This window comes from Balaenoptera physalus (genome assembly GCF_965194825.1).
Source record: "Balaenoptera physalus genome assembly, chromosome: 1".
In the NCBI taxonomy this organism is placed as follows: Eukaryota; Metazoa; Chordata; class Mammalia; order Artiodactyla; family Balaenopteridae; genus Balaenoptera; species Balaenoptera physalus.
The window spans coordinates 48,568,527-48,581,767 of NC_138882.1; the positions used below are offsets into that span (position 1 = coordinate 48,568,527).

The 13,241-nt window shown below is 39.1% G+C and overlaps 1 protein-coding gene across 4 annotated transcripts in view; it reads right to left on the reverse strand.

Moving 5' to 3' along the window:
• The window catches only part of DHX9 (DExH-box helicase 9), a 54,573-nt gene that overhangs the window by 24,222 nt on the left and 17,110 nt on the right, over positions 1-13,241 (reverse strand). For 3 of the 4 annotated variants that reach the window (XM_082472610.1, XM_082472612.1, XM_082472611.1), the window contains exons 5-12: positions 10,586-10,698; positions 9,820-9,968; positions 7,382-7,428; positions 5,412-5,548; positions 5,037-5,126; positions 4,770-4,931; positions 4,553-4,630; positions 3,819-4,010 (exon numbers count right to left, since the gene is read on the reverse strand). In XM_082472610.1, the coding sequence (XP_082328736.1) occupies positions 3,819-4,010; positions 4,553-4,630; positions 4,770-4,931; positions 5,037-5,126; positions 5,412-5,548; positions 7,382-7,428; positions 9,820-9,968; positions 10,586-10,698 (968 nt within the window). Of the gene's footprint in view, positions 1-3,818; positions 4,011-4,552; positions 4,631-4,769; positions 4,932-5,036; positions 5,127-5,411; positions 5,549-7,381; positions 7,429-8,271; positions 8,409-9,819; positions 9,969-10,585; positions 10,699-13,241 lie in introns of those variants that run through there. The other variant, XM_082472613.1, reaches the window with a different exon arrangement.

Below are 13,241 nucleotides of genomic sequence, written 5' to 3' on the forward strand. Positions count from 1 at the left end.
TTTCTCTATTTTCTAAGTTCTGAGTTTATTTTACATGACGGACAGCTGTATCCTGAAATGATGGTACCTTGGGGTATGTGCAGGACTGCCAAGATATTCACAGATGTTAATTTAACATACTTGAGTTGCATCCTAGCAATTTTAATTCACCTCTCTCAACATCTTTAAGGTCAGAAAATAACTATTTCCTATTTTCAATTGTTGCACACTCACACCCTAAGTTTTAAGTGGCTTGAGTATGAATAGCCTGAAGGCACAAAAAGGATACAGTGAGTTTGGTATAGAATTTACACTAAAGCCGGTGGTAAGGTTACGAGCTAAGGTTTGAGCTACTCATTCTGTTTTATTCTAGCTCATAATAACTCTCAACTTGTGCTCTATGACTTGAAATAACATATTTAACCAAGCACATAAAAAACTTAGGTAATGACTTCATGGGATTTCCTATATATGACTGCAAGTGGAGGAAGAAGGAAAAATGAGGGCTTCCCTGGTGGTGAGGTGGTTAAGAATCCGCCTGCCAATGCAGGGGACACGGGTTCAAGCTCTGGTCCAGAAAGATCCCACATGCCGCGGAGCAACTAAGTCTGTGTGCCACAACTACTGAGCCTGTACTCTAGAGCCCGTGAGCCACAACGACTGACTCCGTGTGCCACAACTACTGAAGCCCGTGCACCTAGAGCCCATGCTCCACAACAAGAAAAGACACCACAATAAGAAGCCCGCACACTGCAATGAAGAGTAGCCCCCGGGCTTCCCTGGTGGCGCAGTGGTTGAGAATCTGCCTGCCAATGCAGGAGACACGGGTTAGAGACCTGGTCTGGGAAGATCCCACATGCCGTGGAGCAACTAGGCCCGTGAGCCACAACTATTGAGCCTGGGTGTCTGGAGCCTGTGCTCCGTAACAAGAGAGGCCGCGATAGTGAGAGGCCCGCACACCGCGATGAAGAGTGGCCCCCACTTGCCACAACTAGAGAAAGCCCGCGCACAGAAACGAAGACCCAACACAGCCAAAATAAATAAATAAATAATTAATATTAAAAAAAAAAAAAAAAAAAAAAAAGTAGCCCCCGCTCGCCGCAACTAGAGAAAGCCCACACGCAGCAACGAAGACCCAACGCAGCCATAAATAAATAAATAAATTAATTAATTAAATAAATAAATCGAAAGATGATACAACAGTGATATTACTACAAAAATTATTAATGCTGTCTCAGACTGTCTTAACAGAAGTACTATATAATATCACAATTATTAAGAACTGTATTCTACAATGACCAATCAGTATGTTCAGGCCTACCTTCTCAGGTAGGATGCTGATGCTTCAAATGTGCTTAACAGCCTTAGACTCTATCTTCATGGCTGAACCATAGTTGTTTATAAAACAAAGGAGATATACTAGGACACTATACAAACTTTTGAAGACTTATTACAGGTAAGAGAAATCAGAGACTGACTTGGGGACAAGCACTAGGACAAAAACATGGAAGCCACAGAATGTTGATTTCATGCGACAGGTCAGTCATTTGTCCAACATCAGAAGACACAGGCTGCATCTCCACACAACCGGAAATTTTCCAGCAGAAGTTAGGTGACCGTCTATTATGAACATTCCACCCTGAGTAGAAGGATGGAATAATTCTGAAGTATCTTTCAATTTCATGGATCTATCACTTTACGAAGGAATATAAATAAAGAACTAGTGGATAAGTGAAAGGTGTTTTATACGCAAAAGAAGCAGAATAACATTTGATCCACCCTTCCACACTGTAGCTTCACCGCTCTTATGCTTGTTACAGCCTACATATAGAAATCTGTTCATTTTACAGATGAAACCACCAGAAATGTCCAAATTATTTGGGAAGGGACACAAGTTAGTAAGCAAATCATACAAAGTTGAAGACCACAGTACAAAAACTATTTTTGTCTGGAACAAACAGAAGCCATTTTTGTCTGGAACAATTTGCATTTGATAAGTCAGACAGCAGGCGAAAAAAATCACTTCTCAGTTGGGCGGGAGTTAGTTTTTTTCATACTCATGACATGCAAACAACTTTTTTTTTTTAAATTTATTTAATTTACTTATTTTTGTCTGCGTTGGGTCTTCCTTGCTGAGCGCGGGCTCCCTCCAGCTGTGGCGAGCGGGGGCCACTCTCGGCTATGGCGCGCAGGCTTCTCATTGCGGTGGCCCCCCTCGTTGCGGAGCACGGGCTCCAGGCGCGTGGGCCCCAGCAGCCGCGGCATGCGGGCTCCAGAGCGCAGACTCAGCAGCTGTGGCGCAAGGGCTCAGCCGCTCCGCGACATGCGGGATCCTCCCAGACCAGGACTCAAACCCGCGTCCCCCGCATTGGCAGGCAGACCCTCAACCACTGCGCCACCAGGGAAGCCCCGCAAACAACTTCTGAGTGAGACCACAGGTGTTCAGCTCATTTGTCGAATTCAGCATTTCTGCCTATATGGCTGAACTGTTTTGAATTTAAAAATGGCGAGTGGTAGTAAGGAAGGAGGGCAGAGCTCAAAGTTCTTCTGTAAAATGGCGCCCTCCTGAACAATACACCTCCTGAAAAATCAGATAAGCATTAAGAGCAAGTATATTTTATTGATGTACTTGAGGTTGGAACTTCTGCTGCGAGACAAAGAAATCATAGCCAGTTTTGGGAGTGAGAAGGGCAATCGAAGAACATTTTGAGAAGAAAGCTAAGGGTCCTATCCCAGAAAAATGGAGATCTATCATATTTTTTTCAAGCTTAAAATATCATCCATTTTAAATGCATTCCTTCAGTCATTTTTTGAAGGCCCCCCCCAAACCCAACTCTCCTATATAGAGGCCAATTTTTAAGACATACTTCATTTCAGACATGTTAAAAAAAATATGGTTTGCACATGTCCACATAAATGCATGTGTACAAACATCTTTTGCTATTTCAAGATTCATGACTCTCCCGTGAGTATCAATTAAGCTTCCCCGGTTAAGAATCCCTACGTCAAGGTCTGGGCCAGCCTGAGAGGTAGTATCTGGCTACTTGCAATGCTCTCCTTTCAAGTGCCAGAAGTACAGGGTTAGAGCTGACAGGAACTGCTTTAACCTAAGAAGACTGCTCTTCCCTAAGCACTGCGACAAACTTGCAGGCACTGCTTATTGCTAGCAAGGTTAACGACAGAATGTAGCAGTCAACAGGGGGAATACTGAAGGCCGACTGTTTGGTTATGAATCCTAGTTTCAACAACTTCCTGTGTTAACCTTGGACAATTTTTAAGTCTCTTTGTGCCCTAAGTTACTAAAAGAGAAATATTAAATAATATAGTACTTACATCTTAGCGTCATAAACTTTAAATGAGTTAAAAAAAATATCAACTGTTTAAAACAGAAGCTGGTGTATAGTAAGCATTCAGCTGAAGTCAACCATTTATCTGTTTTTCTATCTTGTCTACTCTTGCGCTGACTGGTTTTTATTGAACATTAAGGTGATAAGATAGAGAGAACCAAGGTTTGGATGTAAACTTAAGGAGAAAGTACTCTGTTTTGTTCAATTCTAGGCCCAAAGACTCCCTCTAGCTCAGACAAAAAGAATCCTCCACATGGTTGTTTAGCTTATTGGTGAGTTATACTGGAGATTAACATAGACTTAAATTCCTTTCATGCCTTTCTTTTCCTTTTTTTTATTTAAAAGGGCCTAATGCTCTACCACTTTCAGAATTTTATGTCACTACAAAGGGGACTTGATCAAAGAATTAGGAATGGTCAGGCTTCTAGGTGTTTCCACTCTCAAACCCTATCCACACCAGGCACGTACCTCGTAAGCTGGCTTGCTACTTACCTGAGTTACTACAATATTACATCCTGCTGCTCGGTCATTCTGGATAAAGTCATCTAGAATAAACTGGGGAACTTGTGTGGTTTTACCACATCCAGTAGCACCTCGGATAATAACAACTGGATTTTGACTAATTGCTTCCAGGATTTCACTTTCAAATTTCTTCACAGGCAGTAACTCTCTCTCTTGTAAGATCTGTATGAGAAAAGTTACACCTCAAATTTCTACCAATATACATATTAGAAACAACTATCTTAATTCTAAAAAAAATTTGCCATCTCTATAAAAAGTTATTCCTTTCCACTGGCTGAGTACTCAAAATATACTTTTTCATAAAAGAATGTATATATTTATACCTCTAGTTGAACGGTTTCTTTCCATTAAATTTCTGAAGAATCTATCTTTTGGCCTTATCCACACCCTTATTTTCCTCCTTTTCTCCCTAGACATTACATATACATTCCTTTTCTTCTAACATTTTAAGTTGTTTCATTCAGAAAATACCAAAAAACTACCAAAAAAAAAAAAAAGTTATTATCCCACATCTTCCACTTTAAGAATTACAGGCCCTTAACTCACAACAACAACCCTCAGCGGTAACTAGGATTAGCAGTTAGGTTAGTATCTTTGCTCTACCTTCCTAGAAAGGGCAAAAACATTATTCGCTGTCTTTCTGCCCATACCTAGAAAGTTCTCAGACTGTGAGCACCTTACGTCTAAATACTTCACAGACTTACTGCTTGCAAATCATGATCCTGTTCCAGCTGATACATTAATTCACTCTTGAGGTCCATGCTTATTTGTTCTGGAGTAGCCTGTAAAATGAGAAGGCAACAGTCACACAAAAGCATAATTCAGCTTCAAAATGAATCCATTTTTAATCTAGATATCCTAATGAAATATATTCAAAAGTAAAACACGAGAGTCTGATCTCAAAAACAATGTTGCACTCACGTAAGCCAGGGGCCCCTCATCAATGTTGCTACTGGTCCAAGGATTCCAGTTGGATTGTGGAGGTGACCAAGGAACCACGCCCACTTGGTTCTGCCGCTGAGACGGCTCAAAATGAGCCAATTTGCCAAGGTTGAGTACAACAGGCACAGAAGGATCATCAGGCTATTAAAAATAACAGAAAACAAAACAAAACCAAAAACGAATACCAGTTGCTTGTCTGGCTACAGAAGTTCAATACAAAGGTAAACTAAATAGCTGTATGCTTACTAGGGGCACGATCTCAAGATTTAGCTCTTGAATGATGTTCTGCAGCTGATGCTCCAAATCTTGAGAAAGGTTAACTTTGTAAGGCTCCACCTACAGAAAAGGGATGGCCATGAAAATCATGTAACATACACACGAACACTACTCAAACCTACTACAGTAGGGTTAAGAGTACGCAGTCGACGCTAGGTCTACAATAGCCCTAAAGCCAACAAGTCAGTTCCCTTGTGAAAGAATTACTTAATGATGATTAGTAGGGCCATTTCCATTTCTTGAGGCGAGAGTCCTAGAACTACCAAACTTCTTTAGCCAAATATTAAACAGAAGCTAAATTGAATCTTACAATATCTCTTTGGGCTACTAAGTCTAAAGACTCACTGTCTCTCCTTCTTTCTTCTTTGTAAGTCCAGAGTAAGCTTCAATCACTCCAAGGTGGTAGAGCTGTCTGACAAGTGACAGCGCACAGGACTGTGCTGCCAATTTTTTATTCGATCCATGTTCGCGTGCAAAAATCCCTACAATTTAAGGTCAGGATTACCAAAGACAGAAGAATAAATCGTCTAAGTAAAGAAAACATCTCAACATAAGCAACTAGGAGGCTAGGTACAAAAGCTGCCCTAAAATACAGAGTACGTTATGAGTTCTAAGTTCCTTTTCATTCTAACTGCTAACCAAAAGCCATACTTTAACAGCTTATCAACTAAATAGCCAACCATCTTGATTACAGGCACACACTAAGACACATACAAATCATTATAAAAGCAAATAACCTATTTCAGCAAAGTTGTCATTATTAACATCATTTGGCATTAAAACGGGAAGAAAAGAGAGTTTAACTTCTGAAAAGTAAAGGATCAAAAAGCAAATCAAAGGAAAGAAAATGGGCCCAAAGTGCCTAGACCAGGAGACACCAATCTGCTTCTATAAAGGGTCAGATAATAAATATTTTAGGCTTTGCAGGCCACGTGGTCTCTGTCACAATTACTCAGCTCTGTCTCTCAAGTGTGAAAGCATTCACTGACAATACTCAAACTAGGGTTTGACAAACCTATGGGCCCAGGAACTAAAAATGTTGTAAAATTTTTAAAGAGTCATAAATATAAGACAGAAATAATGTGTGATATATGTGACCCACCAAGCTTAAAATATTTATCTGGACTTTTACAGAAGTTTGCTGTTCCCTGACATAAACAAATGACTGTAGCTGTGTTCCAATAAGTTTAAAATAAACTCCCATTTACTCAGAGTAACTTATCTTTAAGGTCTAGGATAAAAAAATTCAACATCATCTCCTCATGATTCATTCAAAGGCTTGATTCTATTAGAAGTCTTTGATATACTAAATTTAAGTCATCAGAGTTAGTTGCAGAATTCTCAAGCTGGAAAGAATCTTTAGCCATTTCTCCCAATTTTTAGTGAAGTAAATTGAGTCCCAGCAATGTAGGTGTGATTTATTCAAAGTCACAATACTCGCAAGTAACAAAACCAGGTACACAGGGCTATTCCTTACTTTCAAGCATGACACACCACCTGCTTTAAACTTACTAAGAATAAAGGTAATATATCTTTGCCTTTCTACTTCCTTTATGAATAACCCCAACCTATTCCTTAAGTGCTTCCTCAGGGTAACCTTCTCACCTTTTCTTCTTGACTCTGTGACTCTTAAATGCTTACATTCAGTTTTAGGCCTCCAATCCTATCATCTGATTAACTCCTTTCTAAATGTCACCTAGCTAGCCTTACCCAAAGGATTATATCTTTTATGTAGAAAGATTAAAAAAAACATTTTAGGGCTTCCCTGGTGGCGCAGTGGTTGAGAGTCTGCCTGCCAATGCAGGGGACACGGGTTCGAGCCCTGGTCCGGGAAGATCCCACATGCCGCGGAGCAACTGGACCCGTGAGCCACAATTACTGAGCCTGCGCGTCTGGAGCCTGTGCTCCGCAACAAGAGAGGCCGCGATAGCGAGAGGCCCGCGCACCGCGATTAAGAGTGGCCCCTGCTTGCCATAACTAGAGAAAGCCCTCGCACAGAAACGAAGACCCAACACAGCCAAAGATAAATAAAATAAATTAAAAAAAAATTTTTTTAATTCTTTGACAGTGGCAGATTCTTCAGTAGTGTACCACCTCTTATTACCCTTTGAAATATACACTAGCACAATCTTTCTTTTCACATGCAAAAATGGGAAACTGGGCCTTCTGATATTCTAAAATACCCTAAATGCTACCTTGTATCATGGACTCCGTCAAGTTAATAAAGCTTACATATATGTGGCTCAAGACTTTAAAGCGAATACTACTCCACTATACAAGGCAAGGCTCAGAGTATCAGGGAAGCAAGCACTTACTTCTGCCCAGCTGCTTGATATAAATGGTCATTTCTGCAATAAAGCTCCTGTAACAACATATATAAACAAGGTTAGAAATTTCGCTCTTAGAAATTATTAAATCCAGGACTCCCAAATCAGGCAGGCTTTCCAACTGCTTAGGCAAATCAAAGCAAAAAACCACTGTAAACATTTATGTCTGTTCAATCCTAGAACAAATGAAGTACATAAACTTCAAATAATGCACAACATGGCACGAGACAGCTGTAATCAAAGTTGATGAGCCAACTGTTCACGAAAAGAAAATGTTAGGGTTTTTGGTCCTATATTTACTTACTTTTAACTCTTATTTCACAGGTTGCAGTCTGAATAGCTAGAATACATTCAGTGAAAAGGAATTTTCCACTCAGCTTGAGGCCGAGAAATAAAATAGGCCTAAAACTCCTTAAATTATAATTGTGATTGTTCTAAGATTCCTTTGCATGGGCCACCCACTAATGATTTCAATCTGCTAAGATAAGCTAAATATACACAGGTATGCACACATACACATGGGTGTACAAACACTGTGCACATGTCAGTGGTTCCTGAGGCGGGGGTCCGATATCTGCCTGCAGTTGGAAGCAGCCCTTGATAACAAAACATTTAGCTTATTTATATCACACTTTATTTAAATCAGGTCCTGGAGAACAAAATATTTTTGAAAATTATAGCTAAAATTGCTAGCAGATTCTAGGGAATAAATTTAGGTTTTAACAAGGGCAAAACTGCCCTTTGAAAACTATGCTCTCTGATCTTTCCACTACTCATGTACATTCTAACCTCGACTTAGTGCTGTGAATAAAAGGTTAGGTGAGACTTTAGAAAAAAAATAAATGTTAGATTCCTTCCTATACCTCTTGTGAACTGACCTTCAGGCACAGCGGCTTCAGGGGTCAAAGGCCACTGGCTTTCAAGGGAACAACATCCACCCTTTCATTAATGACACCGATGCCAGTATGTTTCTCAGCCAGGCTTAAAGTCAGCACTCAATCTCATTCTCCTCCACCTAGGGGGAACAGCAACACCAGAAATCAGTTTACAATAGTTTCCCATGTGATTGCTTAGTTCAGCCTAAGCAGCAGCACATGTGTGTATGAATACAGACCTCTGGTGTTGCTGTCTGTTATGCCTTTAAATAAAGGACATATAAGGAGCAATGCTGTCCTAGCTCCCCCAACTGTCTCTGCCTTCCTGGTCATAGCCTGAATTCTTCAACTTTGTATCAGAAGTCAATTAAGACACTTAAAAAAAAAAAAAAAAGTTTACAATAAGCTTCAGGCATACTTAAATTATCTAACTGTTCTTAAAGTCACCAAGTGCTACTAAGCCCAATCAGTGCAGAAAAACAAAATATTAAAAAAAAAACCATCAACAAATGAATCTTTTCCTTTATGATCTTTGAGGGTTTAAAAAAGTCTGACGTCAAAATTAAGTATTTGAGAATTCAGGATAGAACAAAACAGTGGGAAGCAGGGGGGAACCATGCTCTGAACATCCTTTTGACCAGTGTCAAAGTTTTTCGTTAGTTGTAATTATCTTAGGGCTGCTAGATGCAACCAAAGAACCCTTTGACTTTCAAGGGAAAAACTTTTGATGTATTTTGAATAATTTATTTCATATAAGGACAGCAAATTAAATCATCCAGATTTCCATTATAACATTCCCTCCCTTCCAATAAAATACAGTGCCCCCAGAAGAGTCTAATCCATATGAGCCTTCCTGGGAGTAATAACTACTACACCCTGGAATGCTCTCAGGAAGAACAGCAAGCAGGCTGAGAAACATACTGTCACTGTTAGAACAACCTCCTCCCTTTATGTGCAGTTTTATACATTTAACAGAATAAAAGTGTGCTAATTTGACTCACATACAAAGACTGAGGCTCTCCTTCAGCTTTACAATAAGCCCTTAAAACTTCAATAATAGGACTCAAGAGCTGGCAACTTTCCAAGCTGATGGGAAATTTGGATCTAGATGCAATGCCATCTACCTCTGAAGACTCTAAACTTAAGTGTCTAACTTGACGCATTGAAGAAATAAACATTATAACTGCCTCTAATACCACAGTGAACAATAAACTCACTACCTCTGGCTGATTTTTAAGTCAATTATGGACAAACCACTACTTGTGGCTACGAGTTTTGCCTCTCAGATTCATACGAGAACCTAAAAGTCTAGCAACACAAACAGCAGATTTTTGCAGAACTTCTTACAACAGCTAAAATCACACTCCTAAGTGAAAACCATGGTAAACTGCACATTACAAATCAATGACAATTTTTCTTGGGCAAAGTAACATATCTTTTCACAATTTGCTGCTAATCCACAAACTGAACCAGATAGCACGTAGAAAAATAGATCAATGACTATACAAAACCCTAACTTACTACAGAAGGCAAAGAGTGAAACAAGCAAACCTGTTGTGATCAGGACCCACTTGGGTGTACTTATATTCTCCTTGGATCTTTTCTTTTTGGAAATATTGGTTCAGACGAGCCTTAGCATTTTCCAAGGTCCAGTTTCCATGTAGCCCAGCATTTAAATCCACTTCTTCGGATTCAAGGGTCTGTTGAATCAATGACAATTAAATTTGGCTGCACTAAGTTTAGTTTAGTTATGTACACTTAAGGCACAAAAATTTATAACAATAACTTTTTTGTACCATGCTTTATAATGCAGAAGTTGTTTTTTTTAATAGTTTCTGATCCTAGTCGAAACTGAGCCAGAATTTAGTCTTTACTCCATGTGGTGGCCCTATTGTATAAACAACCTATTAGTTAATGTACTGTATTTAAACTGTTCCAAAGAAACCTTTTGACAAAATTTTTCACGCTGGTTTTAACACTTTGCATACATCAAGTGGAAAAGTAAGTGTTCTGTCTTATCAAAACGCTTTTACTACGAGTGCTCGTGAAATGAGGTTTACTGAGGCAACTACATTTCCTACAAAGCAGATGAAGAGATCTTTTATTAACACCATGAAAAACTGTTTTATTTCACAGGCAATTCTAATGACCAGATTTAACAGGCAGCTTAGGTTTATGGTGTTTTGGGTGAACAATCAGTCTCAAATAACTACTTAAAACAATCACCAAATTATTAAGTTGCAAATATCTTAAACCTTGCCATGAACCAAGTCGTAAATCACATTCCAGGAGGTGTAACACAGGGTTACTGCCTTACCGCTTGTACTTCTTGTTCTTCTTTTCTTGAGTAATAATCCTTCAAGTTGGCCCCTCGATCCCAGGTGGGCCCAGGAGCACCATAGCCAGAGGCCCCAATTCCAGAATTATTTTCTATTACGGGAAGAAAATGATTGTTCCCTTGATAAATCAAACTGTACGAGGATCCTAAATATTTTAAGAAAATACTCCTAATTTAGATTTTAGCACTCCATTATTAGAAATCCAACGTTTCAGTTATTTGGAAATGGGCCTGAAACCTCTATGACTTACCTGAAAAGTGTTACGTGACTGAATACAGGTCTAAATTGCTAATTCCAAAGATGGTATACAGGGGGGTGCTACAAGTAATGATCATAAGTGACTGATAACCCAGCATACGTTATCAATGTAGCTTTAAGTTGTTGCATATGTATTGGGTTGGCCAAAAGGTTCGTTCAAGTTTTTCCTGTAAGATGGCTCTAGTAGCACTTAAGTTGTCTTTAACTTCATTTAAAACAATTTTGTTAGACAGCTGTGTCAATTCTGTGACAGCTGTCATATCAGCGAGCATTTAATAAAAGACTTATCAAAATCGGTGAATTTTTGTGTAGCCATTTTAATATTGAAGATGGAAGGAAAAAAGCAACATTTTCGGCATATTATGCTTTATTTCAAGAAAGGTGAAAACGCTACCGAAATGCAAAAAAAGATTTGTGCAGCGTATGGAGAAGGTGCTGTGAGTGATCGAATGTGTCAGAAGTGGTTTGTGAAGTTTCGTGCTGGAGATTTCTCCATGGTCAGGTAGGTTGAAGTTGATAGCGATCAAATCGAGACATTAATTGAGAACATTCGATGTTATACCACATGGGAAATAGCTGACATGCTCAAAATATCCAAATCAACTGCTGAAAATCATTTGCACCAGCTTGGTTATGTTAATCACTTTGATGTTTGGGTTCCACGTAAGTTAAGCAGAAACAGCCTTCTTGACCGTACTTCCACATGTGATTCTCTACTTAAACGTAATGAAAATGTTCCGTTTTTATTTATTTTTTAATTATTACTTTAAAATTTATTTTATTTATTTATTTTTGGCTGCACTGGGTCTTCGTTGCTGCGCACAGGCTTTCTCTAGTTGTGGTGAGTGGGGGCTACTCTTAGTTGCAGTGTGCGGGCTCTAGGCGCATGGGCTCAGTAGTTGTGGCTTGCTGGGTACAGAGCACAGGCTCAGCAGTTGTGGCGCACGGGCTTAGTTGCTCCATGGCATGTTGGATCTTCCCGGACCAGGGCTCAAACCCATGTCCCCTGCACTGGCAGGCTGATTCTTAACCACTGTACCATGAGGGTGGTACAGGGTTTAAAAATTTGTTTTTAAAACAAATTGTGACAGGTGATGAAAAGTGGGTACTGTACAATAATGTGGAACGGAAGAGATCACGGGGCAAGTGAAATGAACCACTACCAACCACAACAAAGGCCTGTCTTCATCCAAAGAAGGTGATGTTGTGTATATGGTGGGATTGGAAGGGAGTCCTCTATTATGAGCTCCTTCCAGAAAACCAAACCATTAATTCCAACAAGTACTTCTCCCAATTAGACCAACTGAAAGCAGCACTCGACGAAAAGCGTCTGGAATTAGCCAACAGAAAACGCATAACCTTCCACCAGGATAATGCAAGACCACATGTTTCTTTGATGACCAGGCAAAAACTGCTACAGCTTGGCTGGGAAGTTCTGATTCATCCTCCATATTCACTAGACATTGCACCTTCAGATTTCCAATTATTTAGGTCTTTACAAAATTCTATTAATGGAAAAAATTTCAATTCCCTGGAAGACTGTAAAAGGCACCTGGAACAGTTTTTTGCTCAAAAAGCTAAAAAGTTTTGGGAAGATGGAATTATGAAGTTGCCTAAAAAATGGCAGAAGGTAGTGGAACAAAAAGGTGGATACGTTGTTCAATAAAGTTCTTGGTGAAAATGAAAAATGTGTCTTTTATTTTTACTTAAAAACCAAAGGCACTTTTTGGCCAACCCAATAATAGCTGATTAAATGATAAAACGGTTTCTTTGCTAAGTATGATCCTGCAAGAAAGCTAACTACTAGTGCTAGAGATGGAAATAAGGAGAAGCTTCAAAGGTGTTGAAAAGTGATGAATCTTGATGAGAAAGCAGAATAACTAAAAATAATAGTTAATACTGACTGAAACTCTACCAAGTTTATTATACGCTTTTTAAAAGTTTACTCTTCATAATAATCTTATAAGTAAATACTACTGCAATTCTTGTTTCATAAACACTGGATCTGAGACTTAGGTAATTTGACAAATATTCCACTTAATCTACCCTACAGTGCACACACTAATAAAGTTTTGGTATATATAGAATTCAGCAATGACTGGGATCCATAAGGCAAGCAAACAAGCCTACAATATATTTGGTAGAAATAAGTTAGAAACAAGAAAGGGCAGTAAATAAGACCCCTTTAACCAAATGTTCTAGCCTGTGCAAAATCTATCCAGAGATCAAAAACTAGTAAAAGCTAATGACAGCAAGGAATTGAGCTGTGCCACTTTATAAAAGAGATTAAATAATCTGGTGGTATTTGCAAGCTTATGTAGTTCTTGGGTTCTCTGAAAATTATGAGTTTACTATAGTTATTTCTATCTATCCAAG